The sequence below is a fragment of the Papaver somniferum genome, chromosome 8, assembly GCF_003573695.1.
Source record: "Papaver somniferum cultivar HN1 chromosome 8, ASM357369v1, whole genome shotgun sequence".
NCBI classification, from domain to species: Eukaryota; Viridiplantae; Streptophyta; class Magnoliopsida; order Ranunculales; family Papaveraceae; genus Papaver; species Papaver somniferum.
Window position 1 is genome coordinate 3,395,598 of NC_039365.1, and position 17,732 is coordinate 3,413,329.

General features: G+C 36.5%; 1 protein-coding gene across 2 annotated transcripts; it reads left to right on the forward strand.

Moving 5' to 3' along the window:
- The first annotated feature begins 470 nt into the window (after positions 1–470).
- LOC113304239 (tripeptidyl-peptidase 2-like) lies at positions 471–17,030 on the forward strand. Of its 2 annotated transcripts, XM_026553304.1 has the most exons (34): positions 471–797; positions 876–954; positions 1,050–1,123; positions 1,724–1,833; positions 2,297–2,377; positions 3,048–3,134; positions 3,213–3,355; positions 3,925–4,075; positions 4,183–4,305; positions 6,176–6,259; positions 6,425–6,612; positions 6,752–6,926; positions 7,029–7,150; positions 7,255–7,334; positions 8,038–8,096; positions 8,646–8,800; positions 9,706–9,884; positions 10,509–10,621; positions 10,696–10,866; positions 11,301–11,429; positions 11,567–11,667; positions 11,770–11,887; positions 12,046–12,125; positions 12,717–12,789; positions 13,303–13,388; positions 13,503–13,554; positions 13,643–13,753; positions 13,968–14,039; positions 14,598–14,690; positions 14,974–15,066; positions 15,224–15,322; positions 15,427–15,519; positions 16,362–16,583; positions 16,705–17,030. In XM_026553304.1, the coding sequence occupies exons 1-34, from the start codon at positions 629–631 to the stop codon at positions 16,861–16,863; spliced, it is 3,924 nt and encodes a 1,307-aa protein (XP_026409089.1). In that variant the 5' UTR covers positions 471–628; the 3' UTR covers positions 16,864–17,030. The 2 variants fall into 2 exon arrangements, 1 of the variants encoding a protein (XP_026409089.1); XR_003338082.1 differs by lacking the exons at positions 15,427–15,519; positions 16,362–16,583; positions 16,705–17,030 and having other exon boundaries at positions 14,974–15,145; positions 15,224–15,317.
- Positions 17,031–17,732: the final 702 nt, after the last annotated feature.

Consider the following 17,732-nt stretch of genomic DNA (forward strand, 5'->3'; position numbering starts at 1 on the left):
CGCGTGGACTAATAAGAGCCTTGGTAGACCTTATCACGACGGGTCGAGATCGTCTGTGCCACTGCTTGTGTGTGCCCTATGTGCCATACCAATAGAAACACGCCACATCATTCCTCTCATTAACTGGTAATCTCTTTTTTAGTCCATAATTGATTATCTTTCCTAAATGACTGATGTTATATATAGAAAATCTAGTTAGTTAGTTAGTTAGTTATCGTTACTGGGAGGAAATATGTGGCGTGTTTCTATTGGTGTGGCATATAGGGCACACCCAAGCAGTGGCACAGACGATCTGGACCCTATCACGACTCCCAAACCTTACTAGAGTGAGACCGTGACCGACCGTGACTAACTAGCTATCTAAAAAATGCCCATCAGGAAATCGATAAATCTCTTGAGCGATTACGAGCCACATAATTGTCTATTAATCCCCATAGCAGGGACATTATTGTCATAGCCCATCATAATGACCATCACCACCTCATTGACCTCAGTTTATCAGAGTTCCCCATTTTTTCTCCGATCTTCACAAAACCGATTTCCACTCCCATCTTCATACAAGGGTTTAAGAAATAGTACCGGGTTTCTATCGTCTTCAATCGAATTTGGGGGTAAAATTTCCAGGGAAATGCCGTTGAATTGCTCTAAAGAAGTAGATAACGGAGCATTAAGTTCCTTTAAACTCAACGAATCTACTTTCTTAGCTTCTTTGATGCCGAAGAAAGAAATCGGTGCTGACCGATTCATTGAATCTAACCCTAAATTTGATGGACGCGGTGCTCTCATTGCTATCTTTGGTAATCAATTGAACTTTTTGTTGAGAAGAATTTTGAGATATGATTTTGATTTTTTTTTTCTTTTTTTTTTTTTTTCAGATTCTGGTGTTGATCCAGCTGCGGCTGGTTTACAAGTTACTTCAGATGGGAAACCGAAGATTCTTGATGTTCTTGATTGGTAATCTAAAGTGTTTAAGAGATTAGTGATGACTTTGATTTTTGTTATTTCTTCTTGATTTGTTTGCTTATGATTTTTCTTTTGTGTGTGTGCAGTACAGGGAGTGGTGATGTTGATACCTCGAAAGTGGTTAAAGCCGATGAAGATGGTGTTATTGTGGGAGCTTCAGGTTTGTAATACCTTAATGTTGGTTGTTATTAAGCATGATTCTGTGATCTTTGATTGTGGTTGCCAGATTGCTGTCTATAGAAATGTTTACTCTTAGGTTGTATTTGGAGTTGGTAGTTGAACCAGTTAGATGTGTTTGAAACATCACTTCCATCTTTAATTAGCCATGAGTCTGTCTTATTGATAGGAACTTGGTTTTTTCTCATTGTTGTGAGTTAGGGTGATCGGTATTCTCATAACTTAAATGAAGTGTTTAGTTAACATGATACCCTTGCATACAAGAATTAGGTTTAGGACAGTAGACATTTCTCTGCGCTTTGAAATCATGTGTTGATCCATACGTTAATTAGCTATTTCTAGACATATAAAGCTACTGTTGCAATTCTCTCAATCTGTTTATTTTATGACTCTTCTCTTTTTAGTTAAACAATAAAGAAACCAAATCTCGTCTAATGTCTTTGATGTGTTCCCTTCAAGTTGTACTATGTTTTTTTTCCTTCATATTGTGCTAATGTGTGTTTCTGGAATAGTAGTATGCTTTTTAGAATAGAAGTTGTTGCTTTACATGTATGGCCATGTTTCTGATTTTAACTTAATACAGGAGCATCTTTGGTTGTTAATTCTTCATGGAAGAATCCTATTGGGGACTGGCATGTTGGTTGTAAAATGGTTTATGAGCTTTTCACGGATACTTTGACTTCTCGGTTAAAGGTAAGCCTTCCCCTCTACATTACTAGTTATGCTTCGTGCCAACGGCACAGCGTTATTACTTGAAAATGTCCCCCAATGGTACCGCACGTTTGTCATTTCCTGCGTTTGGAGATGTCATACGTAAAACTGTCAACCTGTGAGATATTGGGTATTCATAAAAATTACGAAAAACAATAGAGTTGAAATTTGAGAGCTTAGAAAGTGGGTAAGTTATTATGATATGGAGTCACAAATGAAGGTTAGATTTAAGAAATTTTTGATTAGGAACTTCAGATCTGTCAAATGTATCTGAGAGCGAATGCAAAAAAGACGTTCATGTTTTACTATATGGTTGATTTCTAGTTTGAATGTTGGACTTACTTTGCATCTATATAATAAATTCTTATTATGTGCTCTAACCATCTCAATCACACATGGATTTTTGGCGGAATCTTATTATCTGGAAAACTTGTTTGTTTGGCAGAAAGAAAGGAAGAAGAAATGGGATGAGAAAAACCAGGAAGCAATTGCTGAAGCTGTAAAGCAACTCCAAGAATTTGACCAGGTTTTTCTCTCTATGGAAATCTCTTTAATTTTTGTTTCTGTAAGAACCTGTCTGAAACATCCATCAGCTCAAATCTCCAAAATTCGTAATAAGGTTGATACCTCCATAAACTACCATCGTCTGCCCCGTTGCCATGTATATATATTTTGTTAATCAAAGAAACAATTTAAGTACATCGAAAGCAGAAGGCCCCACCTTTAGGCTGCCACAGATAATAGCGAGAAGATATCTAACACAAATCTTGGGCATTCCACAAATATCGCTGTGGACAACCAAATCTTACCGTCTCAACTCTCAAATATTAGCTTTTGAAAAGAGATGTTCACCTCTTACATTGTGAACCATTTGAAGGACATTGGAACTTTCAATTTTATCCAGATTCCTTGATAGTAACTATGACAAGCGGATTGAGCGCACTGTTTTGCGGAAAAGAAAGCAATCACCTCAATTTAGGCTCGTGATCCAGATTGATGGCCTGCTTAAATACATACTTATAAGTTGGATAATTATTGTGGAGGACACCACCTTAAAATAAATACCTATGCTATAGTCAGGATACTGGCAGTTGTGGAGATAGTCATGCATCTGTCTCTTTTTTACAAAGATATTTTCATGCACCCAAAGCTGTAGCTGAATTAATTCCCTCATATGCGTAATTTCATGTCTGCAGAAGTATGTTAAAGTGGAGGACAGCAACTTAAAAAGAACTCAAGAAGACCTTCAAAGTAGAGTTGATTATCTTCGTAAACAAGGCGATGTGAGCGATCATCCTCTAAGTTCAAAGTTAGATTTATCATTAATATTTATTCTGCATTAACTTGATGTTTCTTTTCAGAGCTACGATGATAGGGGACCTGTTATTGATGCTGTTGTGTGGAATGATGGTGATGTATGGAGGGTGGCTCTAGACACCCAGAGCCTTGAGGATGACCAGGAGCTTGGGAAACTAGCAAATTTCTCTCCTCTAACAAATTACAGGTCTGTATTCTGAGTGTGCTTTGCCAATAGTTTGTACCCATGTTAAAATAGAGGGGTAGAACTCAGAATAGGAGATTTAGCCATATAGGTTTGTCGTTTGACCTGTGAATCTTAATTATGATGTTACACAAGAATTCAGTTCCTTTTACAATTAAAGACTCACTTAAACATTTCATGGCGTGCTAGATGGCTAAGCCTTTTAATAAATCAGTTCATGGCAACATCTTTTGTTAGTCAAGGTATTCTCGAAAATGCTTATACTCAATCCTAATTTAACAGCCAACTAGTCTCTTGAAGGAGCACTTCTAGTATTAGATGTAGTTTTCCTTGGGATCATCATCCTAGGGCGGATCCTTATAAAGACTTTAGCTAATTGCTGAATAGCTAACAATGATGTAACTAAAGTAGTTACCTAAATGGGGAAGCCGTAACTTTTTCCAAAGTAGAAATCTGAAGTTTGAAATTAACCATCTAATCTCTCCTTAACCTGCTGACTTTAGCATACTCTCTCAGACTCTCCATATGTCAGTTGTGTTTTGAGTATTTGACTGTAAATTTTATTCATGCAGGACAGAACGAAAATTTGGTATATTTAGCAAGCTGGATGCTTGCTCATTTGTCACCAATGTATACGATGAAGGAAAGATCTTGAGTATAGTAACTGATTGTTCCCCTCATGGCACTCATGTTGCTGGCATTGCAACTGCTTTCCACCCCAAGGTAACGTGAATTTGTTTCTTTTGAGTCAAAGTTACTCCTTTGCTGCACAGTAACCATCTTACAATTGTCTACTGAATTGTTTCCTTTGACACTGTGTATTCATACAGGAACCTTTGCTGAACGGAGTAGCGCCAGGTGCACAACTGATATCTTGTAAAATTGGTGATGCACGCTTAGGTTCTATGGAAACTGGAACTGGTTTAAGTCGAGCTCTGATAGCTGCAGTGGAGGTGGGTTTAAATGCATAATACTTAACACTTAGTTTGGTGTTGCTGTGATTTTGAAAAATTACTTTTCTGCTGTGCTGTGTGAAACAGTTAAATATTCCGCGAGTTTAAAGAGTAGGCTCGGATAACTTCCCTTTTCAAGTGCTTTTTGAAACAAAGTCTGATTGCCTTTGAAAAGCTACCACTTCCTAGCTCATAAAAGTTGACCAAAAAGGATGTGTTTTTCAGAAAAGGCCATTTCAGAATAGTTTATCAAAGACTGATGTGCGGAGCACATTTACATCCAAGAATACTGCAATCCTAAATGCTGTAGTCATGAATCTAAACTTTTCTGACTTCTAGCTTATCGTGAAGAGCTGTTTAAAATCTATAATCAGAAGTTTTACAAGTGTTAGTTTCCTTAACCAGTCGCTTAGTTGCGTGATTTCAATTTTGTATACCTGTCTAAAAAAATGTATCACTATACGTAGTTCAGATTAGCTAATATGTTCCACAAATGTCACTGATCTGGAAGAAGTGCTTGATCTATAGGTGTTAATCTTAAACTAGCAGAATGATGCCTTTATTATATCGCAATGCTATTCAAGTACTGAATTTACAGCAATTATTATCCAACAGTGGAGGGGCTAAACTAACTAAAATTTATATATGAAATTCATATCTGTCAGAACTTGGATGTCTTTTCTTTTTACTTGGATGTTAGGTCTCCAGCTATGTGTTACTTGGGATGTAAGAGGAAGATAAAAGAAGCATATGGCCATATGGGTGCTTCTTTTTCTTTTTGTCTAGTGAGGAAATTGAGATTCTTATTGATCAAAATGCATCCTGATGCGTGTCATTGTATGCACATTCGGGCGTCTGTAAAGTAGGCAGTCATGTGTGGGTAATCGCATGTCTATGTACAGGTTTAGTGATCAAGCTTAAAAGCTAACTAATTTGATATTTTTGGCCTCATTCTGTTCAATATATTACCTATGTACAGGATCGTTATGAGTTACACATTTTTATAACTTATTTTGTACAATTTTGTTCAGTCAAAGGTAACACAAGTGAGTTAATCAAAGAGAAGTAGATACATATTGTCTCATAATGTTCACTTGATAGATCTTCTTCTTTTTCCCAAAAGCAGAACTGTTAGCCTTTGCTTGTTTTTTGGTGTGTTGGAGTTCTCTTCTCAAGTCAGAACAGAATAGAATATATGGAATCATGTAAGTTTTAGTGTTACAAAACGTGTAGAAAAGCATGAAATGAAATGAGAGTGTACCCAAACTCTTTGGCCAAGGCTTGTGACTCTGGCTTAAGTATAAGCTTATAAAAGTAATAATGGAGCCTTGCAAGAAAGAGAACACCATCAAAGGTATTCAACATCTCTCCTAATGCATGTAGCTAAAATAATGCATATATCTCACTGATCACGGTAAAATGACCTATAAGTTGATTTTGCACTCTCAAATTAAGTATGCTGTGCTCCTCCAAAAAAGTTATTTTGTGCTGTTTTATTGTCTTGGTTTATAAATTTGATGTTGTGAATGTGTTTATTGTTTGTTTTCCCATTTTCCATTTCCCTTAAACTTGTATCACCTACGAGTCATATTTCCGTTTCATAAATTCATTGGACATAATGGTTCAATGCCGCCACATTTGTCTATGCCCAGGTTCTACCTTTTCTTGTGTATTATCACCTGCGGATAAATATGTCCTACTGTTAAGTTTTTGATTTTCTGCATGGCTTCTGACAGTTGTAGTACCTGATTTGCTTTCTGGCACTCATTTCTTGAGCGTAGCCCAACAAGAGAGGCCTCAAAGTGTAGTGTTGGTATATTGGTATCAAGAGCCTTTTGGTCATGACTATTATAACATGTTTTATTCGCAGCACAAATGCGATCTGATCAACATGAGTTATGGAGAGGATACACTGTTACCAGATTATGGGCGCTTTATTGACCTTGTAAATGAGGTATTACATCCTTATCGTGCAGCTGACTATCTTCTATTTGATTGCTATATTTTCCTGTCTTTTATGTTTTCTTTTCTTTTAAGTTTTATCTTCTTTATATCCTTCTATACTTGGATCTGTTTCATGTTCCCGTTGTTAATTATGAATGCTGATTGGTTATTTTAGGCTGTCAACAAACATCGACTGATATTTATCAGCAGTGCTGGTAATAGTGGACCTGCCTTGAATACTGTCGGTGCTCCAGGTGGCACTACTTCAAGCATAATTGGTGTTGGTGCATATGTCTCTCCTGCCATGGCCGCTGGGGCTCATTGTGTAGTTGAACCTCCAGCTGAAGGACTTGAATACACCTGGTACATTGTTTTAATCTTATTATCTTAATTTATCTCAGGCTGCTTTAGAGGAGATGCTTAAACTTACTTTGAAGAGGCAATCTGATTACTGGTATTTTGCATTTGGAACCTCTACCCTTGTGAATTGGGATATCCACAGGTCTAGCAGAGGCCCTACAGCTGACGGCGATCTTGGTGTATGTATAAGTGCTCCTGGTGGGGCAGTGGCTCCTGTCCCTACTTGGACTCTTCAACGCCGCATGCTTATGAATGGAACTTCCATGGCTTCACCATCTGCTTGTGGAGGAGTCGCGTTACTGATCAGTGCAATGAAGGTCTCCTTTTGATATACCATCTTCTTTGTTTGTACTTTAATTCTTCTGTCTGTATAGTATTACCATGATTCTGTAGTAACCATCTCACTACTTCTGGTGCAGGCTGAAGGTATTACTGTGAGTCCATACACTGTGCGAAGAGCACTTGAAAATACCGCCAATCCTGTAGGTGGTCATCCAGAAGATAAATTATCTACCGGACAAGGGCTAATGCAAGTTGACAAGTAAGTTTTCTAACTTTTACTGCGGCAATTGATTAGTTTTTCCACTTCTAGGATATGTGAAACCTTCAATTTGATCAAACATTGATTATTCCATCTCATGACAGGGCTTTTGAGTATATTCAACAGTCTAGGAACACTCCATGTGTTCGGTATCAAATAACAATCAACCAGTCTGGCAAAACAAGTAAGCAATTCAAGTTCTCCATCATAAAGTACAAGTCCAAGTCATTAACTTATTCGTAGAGAGATTATCTATTTATTTCTAAACCAGTGCTAAATAACATGTTCAGTGCTCTGTAAGTTGTTTATAACAATGTTTATGCACTGATTATGTTAGGTATTCATGGGACTTATATGAGCTGCAGAACATGTCAATACTAGGGTGAAATCTGTGTTCAGCATGTGGTTATTAATACCATGTTTAGGTCTAAAAATGATGATTAAAGAGCTGAATCTCTAACACTAGGAACTAATTTACTAATTGAAACTATTCAAAGAGTCTATTCTGCTTCTGTGAATTTTCAGGTGCTTATTCAAATCATAACCTTAGTTGTACTTTTAGCACAACGGGAATCTGGCGAGGTTTCAATTTATATATTAAAACTACTGTCTCAGAGTTATCGAACCGAGTTACTAACTTTATATGACTCTCTAGATTCAGATCCCTCAGAATAGAGAACTAGGACAGAAAAATTGGATGTGAATAAATTGTTAATTTGTATTCCACTTGCTCTTGCAATCTGTTTGTTTATTATGTCGAAAGACTGCTCCCTTATGCCTACTTGTTTCTCAAATCTTTTTGACTTGCATCTTATTGTCACCTCAGTACGTAACTGAAATGTTGAATTAGTTATTCAAGTCAATCTTTTCTATCCTTTTGATTGCAGCACCTAAATCACGAGGCATTTATTTGAGGGAAGCTAGTGCTTGCCAAAAAGCTACCGAGGTGAGTAATTTGTAAATGAAATACTATTGCTGTTAACTGTGCCAATCCAGCAAGGAACTTTTCGTTTAAAATGTTCTTATCATAGTGAGAGATCAAATTCTGCATAAACTGGTTGAATAATTTGCTCCTTAGTAATGTGATTTAAGTGTTACATTTGGTAATGTGAAGTTTCATTTAGCACATGGTTCCCTATCTACTCATAATTGAGTTTTATAGTAATGCGATTTAAGTGTTGCATTGAATTATAGTAGCCACGAAAGCCATTTACTAGTAACTTTGTGCTTTTATTTTAGTATTATTATGCTTGATAATAATTACTTGTCCTAGAACTAGGTACAAGAGGAATTAAAAACTTTGGGCCGTTTATAACAGTGAGCCTTGGGTGGGCTACTCCTAAGGCCTTACATTGGTATGAATGTATGAACATCAGCTGCTTGACCAAGGATAACAGTCTACAGTTTCATAATTCCTTTTTTGTGTAATGCAACCCTCTGTTTTTCTTTAGTTTTTTGGGTAAGAAGCTAAAATATTTTGTTCTTCTCTTAACAGTGGACCGTTCAAGTGGAACCGATGTTTCATGAAGATGCAAGTAACTTGGAGCAACTGGTTCCTTTTGAGGAGTGTCTACAGTTGCACGCTACTGAAAAAGATATTATCCAGGCTCCGGAGTATCTTCTTCTTACTAACAATGGGCGAACCTTCAAGTTAGTTTTCTAACTCCATTATTTCTTGTATGTTCATTGCTGAATTTCTGACTTTTTGCTTGAGTTAATGACTTAATTCAGACTGTCATATTGACATCAGGTCAGTAGCATGCTGATTGCTGATTACAAAACCATGTTTGCTTTTCTCAATTTTTTTTTTGTAACTATTCTTCGATGAGTTATATGGGATTTCTTGTCCAACCTGTTTTTCTGCGCATGCATACGAAGTCTTCCTCCATATTTTGGTTATGTACTTATGTTTAATGTTCTGTTGTAAGGGATTATAATGCCTCTCTGAAGAGTAACGTAAAGCAGTTAGAAATTGTGTTCTTTTTTGGAAAATGAATTAAAATAATGGTGATCAGGCGTTGGAAAATTATAATGGTGCACTCTTGAACGATTCTCGAAAGTGTGTCAGTTACTAATTTTCCTTAGTTTGAAACATTTAGACTGAATCTCGGTAGGCATAATAATAGCATCAGTATGATATACTTTGTGATGATTTCCCGACCAAAAGAGATTGTTATTAATATTATGGATCTTCAATAATAATTAGTATGTTTGAGTTGAATCATTCTTGTCTGGAGTGTCTTTATTCGATAAGATGTCTCACAGTTTCAGTTATTTAGGCTAAACCATATGCATGAATGGTCAAATATATCACAAGAGAAGTAGATAAAAACCTGGAACAAATCTCATCCCTGAAAACGTAACCAGTGGAGTTTTCTCGATTATTATTGAACGATTGACTCAAGTTACTCAATGTGAGTTTACATATGTTTTGTGCTTCATAATTATTTAAGTGTGCATCGATCTTTTTGTTACATTCTTCATTGGTAATCTCTTGCTTCTTTGTACTATGTTCTTTTGGATATTCACACCTTACTCAAGTTTTTTCTTTGCAGCGTTGTGGTTGATCCTACCAATCTGAAGGACGGTGTACATTATTTTGAACTCTACGGAGTAGATTGCAAAGCACCATCGCGTGGTCCTCTTTTCAGGGTTCCGATAACTATAACAAAGCCTATTGTTTTGACAGATAAAACTCCACTGGTTACATTTTCAGGGATGAGATTTGTTCCAGGTTTTTATCTACTTCTCTTGTGACATGCTCAGTATAGGTTATCTTGTCGCATACTTAGTAAGTTTACTTCTTTAGATTGTTTTTCTTTTACATAGAAACTTCTCCCTGTGGAGGGTGTACTCACTAGTTGTCAGGTGAAGTTTTCAAGAAATGTAGGGTCTTGGATTGCCAAGACCAAAAAGGCCATTTTTGTAACCCAATCGCTGTTGTATTCGGTAAATCCTTACTGGGCACCCCTACCAAAATATTTGCCTTACTCCATATAGGTAGGCCTCTCTGTGGGGAACCCTGAGACGAGTTTAGTTTTTCTTTTCAAAACACTTTTAGCATGGGACATGGGTCCTCTGGATATCATGCTGATATGCAATGATGACGGCTAGTTCAGAAAAGTCTAATATAATACTGATTGCCAACAGCATTAATGAAGATAAAATCTTTTCTTCTCTACTGCAATTCTGCAAGGATGTTTTCTGCCTAGATAAACTTTGTGCATCTCTTTGAGTAGGGCGAATAACACATTTTTATAGAAGCCGATTGGGTTGACCACATCATATTGAAAGGATATTTATTGAGTTTCTTACTTTTCCTTTTCTTGCGATTTATTTTTTGTTGCTGTTTGAATAGGTCATATTGAGAGGAGATTTATTGAGGTACCACGTGGTGCTAATTGGGTTGAGGCGACGATGCGAACTTCAGGTTTTGATACTGCTAGGAGATTTTTTATTGACACTCTTCAGGTACATTGTGCATAAGTATCGGTTTCTATTTTGCATTAAAATGGACATATATTCACGTGCTCCATGTGTTGCAGATTTGCCCCCTCGAGAGACCTATCAAGTGGGAAAGTGTTGTGACATTCTCATCTCCTTCTGCTAAAAGCTTTTCGTTCTCCGTGGAAGGTGGTCAGACAATGGAATTAGCTGTAGCTCAATTTTGGTCAAGTGGCATAGGAAGTCAAGAAATAACTATTGCTGATTTTGAGGTAATATTTTATTTTCGTGGTAGCTCTCAGTTCTTCACTGGTATTTGTGGTTGATTCACCTGATGCTTAATTCTTTACTTATACTGTTCTATAACTTCTATCCTTCATCTTGTAAGACATAAAGTCAAGAGTTATCTAGTCGTAAGCATCTTGTAGGATGGCTATTTGATTTCTGAACGGATGCAATTTTCCACGCAAGTGATATATTCCCATTTTAAAACTTCAGTAACTGTAAATTTATACAATTTTTTGTCTTATATTATGGGGCGTTTTTTTTTTTCATAGACGACCTTGATTCAGATCATCAACCATTTGCTTATTTTTTCCTTCTGTCTTTTAGTGTCTTTCTTTATTTTAAGTTCTTTCTCACCTTATGATCATGCAAGTTTTTTGAATGTATTTTTGTGGAATGTTCTGGATTTTTACGAACTCAGATTGAATTCCATGGGATAAGTATCAATAAAGAAGCCGTGGTTCTTGATGGAAGTGATGCACCTGTTAGAGTTGATGCCATAGCTCTCTTATCATGTGAAAAACTTGTACCTGCTGCCACTCTTAACAAGGTAAGTCAAGTTTCTCTAGCTGTTTTTTTATTTAAATATTCTAAACTTGTACCTGCTGCCACTTTACTGTCACTGCAAACATTTTAAAGTTTTGAGTTAGTTACAATGTTTCCTCCTCTGTGTGCTCCATTTTGCAGATCAGGATCCCATGTCGTCCTTCTGAAGCTAAATTTTGCACTCTTCCTACGGATCGGGATAAGTTAGTTTCGGGAAAGCAAATCCTTGCACTAACATTAACGTGAGATTCAGCAACAGTGTGCTGTCTGTTTCTTTTATCTACTAAATTATTACATAGCTCTGCCAGTCTGACGCTTGTTCTCTTTTGTCACTGGATCTGCAGTTACAAGTTCAAATTGGATGATGGAGCTGAAATAAAGCCTGTTGTACCTTTACTTAACGGTCGTGTATATGATACAAAATTTGAATCCCAGTTTTATATGATTTCAGACTCAAACAAGGTAGTTGCAGATTACTAAGTCACTTTCCAGTTCTGAATATTCTTACTACTTGCATATTAATCTGTCTTTCTTGCTCTTCCATATTATTTTGTCTCGATAATTTTCCTTAACAAACTGGATAAAGCTGATGTCTGTCTCCTGATTCTCTTCCATTACAGCGTGTCTATGCAACAGGCGATGTCTACCCAAAATCTGTAAAACTTCCTAAGGGTGATTACAATCTACAGCTATATTTAAGGTATTATCTCATTTACTATGAAGCACTAATTATATGAAGCTTTATATGCGCCAAATTGCTGATACAAAATCAGGATTTCTTGAATATCAATATGTTGATTGCCGGTTCAGAAAGCCAGCTGTTTTATACTTTACTAATCAGTGAAGAAATTCGTTTGCCAAAAATGGAAAAGCAAACTATCTGTTACTACTTCTAATTCATGTTTGAAGATCATGATCATAGATTTCGCAAAGTTAAGAATGCTAATAACAGACGTTATTTTTCTTCAGATAAAACTTACGACTTACCTTTAGGTAGAACTCTATGTACTATGTAGGACCCACAGTAAAAGTCCAATACTGATAAATGGTTGTAAAACCTACACCTACACTAAAACCTGATTTGCATGCAATAGTTACATTACACCTACTCTAAAACCTGATCCTGATCGCTCTTTCCTTGTCATAAACTCTGAAATAGAACTACAGGATAGTCTTACGGGATGTGCTGGAGATGGATTGGGCTTTCTCCCCATGTAGGCTGTGGCTCACTTTGCATTTCATTATCCTTAGTTTCGCATTGACTGATTGGGCTTAATTCATGCTGTTACAGGCATGATAATGTACAATACTTAGAGAAGATGAAGCAGTTGGTCTTATTCATCGAGAAAAAAATGGAAGAAAAGGTATGTTCTCCTCAATTTGACTTCAAAGATGTGATTTATCACTTTAAGTTTACCCGTTGAGAATCATGTTTTAGTTAGTAAAAAGAGGAGTTGAAATTTGGTTCTGAGGCCAAGTTTTCTCTAGGCTGGAGATGGCATAAATGCATCTACTTGAAACAGTTCTATAATGAGAAAAGGCATCTAGTGAGGTGTAGATCAAATTATTATGCAATGACCATGCATTTATCCGGCTAAAGTAGGATTAGTGTCTGATGAACCCGATGTAAACCGATATTCAGAATTCTATTGCAGTACCCAACTTGACCCTGAATCCCATTTGAAACTCCTACGTCAAAGAATATATTTGTTTTCACAGAGACTGCTCCTTTAATAGTCGAATCAGGTCTCAGGGAATACTATGTGTAGAGTACAGATTATGTTAGCTGTATCTCGTTTTCTTTGAAGTAAGAAGTCTTTGTAATCTTTAAGATAAATTTTTAATAGTCAACTGATTCCTTACTGCTTTAAATGTAGGACTTCATCCGCTTGAGTTTTTACTCTCAACCTGACGGTCCAGTGATGGGTAATGGTAGCTTTAAATCCTCAGATTTAGTACCTGGGTATGTTGCTTACCTGGGATATTTTTGTGGTAACTTGGTGTGGTCTTCTTAATGATTTGTTTTGCAAGTTCACATATTCTTATATATATATCTATGTCCATCTTTTTTTAATAGGACACTTGAAGCATTTTATGTGGCCCCACCGACTAAGGACAAACTTCCAAAGGTAATACATTTCCAAGACGATTACATTGTACTTTATTTTTCGAACATCCATATAATATGAGTTCTAAAGCATTTTCTACATATTGCAGAGCTGTCCAGCAGGATCTGTGTTGCTTGGAGCAATTTCATATAATAAGCCATCTCCAAAGGGGAAGCAGATTGTATCATATGAAGTTTCATTTGTAGTTCCACCAACTAAGGTTGTAATTTCGCTAATTAAAAATTAAAAATTAAAAGAAAAGAAATAGAAAAAGTGAAAGGTTGTCATATCATTTCCAGATCTTTAGCTACTAACTGGGTCGGGTAATTAAAAACTTCTAAAGTATGTGCCTGACCTATTTGCATGGTAGTCTTTTTCTGTTTCAAATACTAGATGACATATTTTGTTCATTTTTTTATTTTTTCTTGTTGAAGGTGGATGAGAAGCCAAAAGATTCTTCTTCTTCAATGTGCACCAAGACTGTGCTTGAGCGTCTAACAGAAGAGGTAATTAGCATGCTATTTTGACCTGGGTTTGAGCATTATTCTATATTATCTTGTTTGACAAAAATTGAAATACAATGGATAGCCGTTCGTATCTCCATCTGTAGTTATGTGTTTGATTAATCGTAATGCCGTAAGGCAAACATGCTTAGGAGTGGATGTGGGTATAATGCTTTTGTTCTGTTTGCACTTTGAAATAGCTAGAATCTGATTATCATAGCAAGTCATTCCAGACCACAGGGGTGTAAAAACCATTCTTAGTATTGGTTACCCCAATGGTTGATCCCTCAGGTTAAAATTTGTAAACTGCATGCTTGATGTACTTAAATGTTTTACCTCGCAGACGCCTGTGTTGCTTTGCAGTATTTACTGAGATATATTTATTTCAGTTGCTTGAAAAAATATTTGAAGTTCTCCTTGCCACTCTGTAGGAATGACCTTCTTCATTTGTTGCTTTCACTAGAATCCTAAACCCTGATATTGCATGCTTTCTGGAAGATGCCTCATTCATTTATACCTGCGTTTTGTGAACTCTCATTGCTATTATTCTTCCTGCAATAGGTTCGTGATGCAAAGGTGAGCTTTTTGGGAAGCGTAAAACATGGGACTGAAGAAGCACGATGCCAATGGAACGAGTTAACTGCAAGTCTCAAGGTAAACTTCTTGCTTTTGTTCTTTATGACTAATTCAGCTGGTTGGATATTGCATGGTGGAACCTTCCAACAATGTAAAGCTCTATCCAACAGTAGTCTGTTGAAGTAATTCAGTTGATGGCAATTGGTATGACATATTGACATTTCTGGGATCAATGATTGAGAGTGAAATTAGCAGGCTTCAAGTCCTCAATGACAACTGTTTTTAAAAAACAATTCAAATCTGTTTAATTGTGTTGCCAGTAGTTTCAACAGGGTCTGTAATAGTAATTTTGTTTTTGCAGTCGGATTACCCAAATTACACTCCACTACTTTCTAAAATCATGGAGTGTTTGCTTTCTGAAAGTAAGGAAGATAAGATCGTCTACAATGAGGAGGTAAATTTTTGCTTGAAGAGGACTTAGAGCTGAATGTGGCTGACTAGGACTTCCTAAAACACAATACGTGGTGTCCAAGGTTGTCATTACTACTTAACATAGCTAACTTGGATACTCCATAAAAGTTTCTGCTAAATACAAGTTTTCAATGTTTCAGCTAATAGATGCAGCAAATGAGGTTGTTGATAGTGTTGACAAAGATGAATTATTGAAGTTCTTCTCGGTGAACTATGATCCTGAAGATGACAAGGCAGAGGTGCACATCCCGTTGATTCATACCTTACATTTTTTTTTTTTGGGTCTATTTCTTTGGATGCTACTACTTACATAGGAGTATAACATCGTCTAAAATGACTGCAGGCAATGAAAAAGAAGATGGAAGCAACACGAGACCAGTTGGTAGAAGCATTATACCAAAAAGGATTATCGCTTTATGAGATCGACTCCCTCAAGGTGGAAATATCTTTCTTTTCTTAATGTCTTTTTCACCTCGTTATATTCACATACTATTGTTCATAAACTGATTTCTCTTCGGTCCTATCAATTCAAAATGGTTTAAACTGTAAATGATAAGCCTATATTACCATTTGTTGCATGCTTTATAGCTCCTTTCTTTGTGTCTTGAAGTCCTATTACCGAAACTGTTATAATGTGTCTTGAATACCAAAGTTCATAGTCCTAACTTAGTCTCAAGGGTAAAACTGTTTATCTATATGGGTATGTAAATTATGAAAGCATTATGCTAGAGTATCTCTAATAAGGCCAGTTAGGCTGTTATAGGATTGAGAGAGGTCCGGTAAAGAGTTCTTGTAATCTTATTCATACATAGTGAATCATATCATTGTCATTACTGTGGGTGTAGGTCACATGACTCACATTGACCGAAACACTAGCTCATATGGTATGTTGATTGTGCGTCTGTGATTTTTCGACTCCTGTTTAGACTTGTTGGCTATACTGTGTCATTTGTTCCAACAGAGATTAATGGAACCTTCTCTTCGTCATAATATATTTATAGATTATTGTGTTTTCACCTTAATAGCATTTTCTGGCCACTTGACAATAGACTGATAGACAGTCTTATCTATGAAGCAATAGGGACGTGATACTTCACTTTGTTCCTGTACCATTTGCTTCATGCTACTTTTTGTGTTCGATGATTTAGGAAAGTATTGTTTATGCATGTTTTTGTATCCTAAAAATCTTAGCAGATGTGTGAAGCAAGGAATTTCTAGCCATTTTATGTTGATTTTTTTCTTCAAATTGGCTAAGTTTGGGTGATTGAAACATAATAGGGTGGGAAGGCGGTAAAAAGCGGGTCTGGTATGGAAGGTTTTTATGTGGTGGATAAGTCAACGACGGACTATGCTTCTGACTCCAGTGACAAACAGGAAGATTTGTTTGAAAAGAATTTCAAAGAATTGAAGAGATGGGTGGATGTAAAGCCCACATCCAAGTACGGAAAGCTCTTAGTGTTGCATGAAAGTCGCCTTGGAAGGCTTGGGACAGCTTTGAAGGTAAATGATTCTTCCATATCATATGATTGTTGTGACCTGTTTTTTTCCTACCCGCATCTTGCCACTTTGTTCAAATCAGAGTTGTGAGCATTTTTTCTTTGTTTCGTTTTAATCGGAGTAGGTGGTAAGTGAAGTGATTCAAAATGATGATAGTCCTCCAAAGAAGCAGCTGTATGACATGAAGATATCATTGCTGGAAGAGATAGGATGGGATCATCTGGCTTCCTACGAGAAGCAGTGGATGCATATACGGTTCCCTCCCAGCTTGCCTCTGTTTTAGTTGACTTCGGCTGTTTAAAGGTTTTAGTTGAATCTGTTAGGTTCTGAATCTATAACTAATTCAACTAAATTCTAAATCCATCAATTTCATTCCCTTGAAACATAGAAGTAGAGAACTAATTCAATTTAAATGTTATTCTTAATAAGGCGAGATTGGGTTTATATTTAGGATGTTTTAAATCCATGAAAATACTAAAAGATCAAGCAACCAGGGTAGAAATTGGTAGAATTTGCTGATTACAGATAGCAAATGTTTAGAGTTCATACAAATCGAATAAAGTTCATTAACATAGGAATGGCTGCCTACAAATATTAAATGTTGACATTCTCTAGGGATGGCCATTTGCCCCACCCAAACCCACCCCCGTTTGGGTAGGATTTTACTCGCACAAATGAGGATGGGTAATACCCGAAACCTAAGTTACGGGGATGGCCCCATACCCGCCCCGTAGCTTTCATATTATAAGGGTTTAGACTTTTATGCATGAATTTGTACCGAATTTTTTTATTTCCACCACTTAGTGGAGCTTTCTTTCATTTATATTCTTGATCATAATTTTTTATATTCATCAATTTCGCTTCTTTGTTGTGATCAGACACATTCTCTAAAATTTAAAATAATGAAAATGATACTATAATGAAAGGTAATGAAATGGTTAACATGGACGAAGATAAAATGAGAAATGAAAAAGTAGAAACAATAATAAGTCATCTAATAAAGATTCTTTTGTTCATTTTAAGATGAATTTCTGTATCTAAAATTTTAGATTTATGTGTTAACACCGTGTTACGGGTAACCCGTCCCGTACATGTATTCCCCATACCCGCCCGATTCATGTGGGTAACGGGGTGGGTATAGGTATTTTTTTT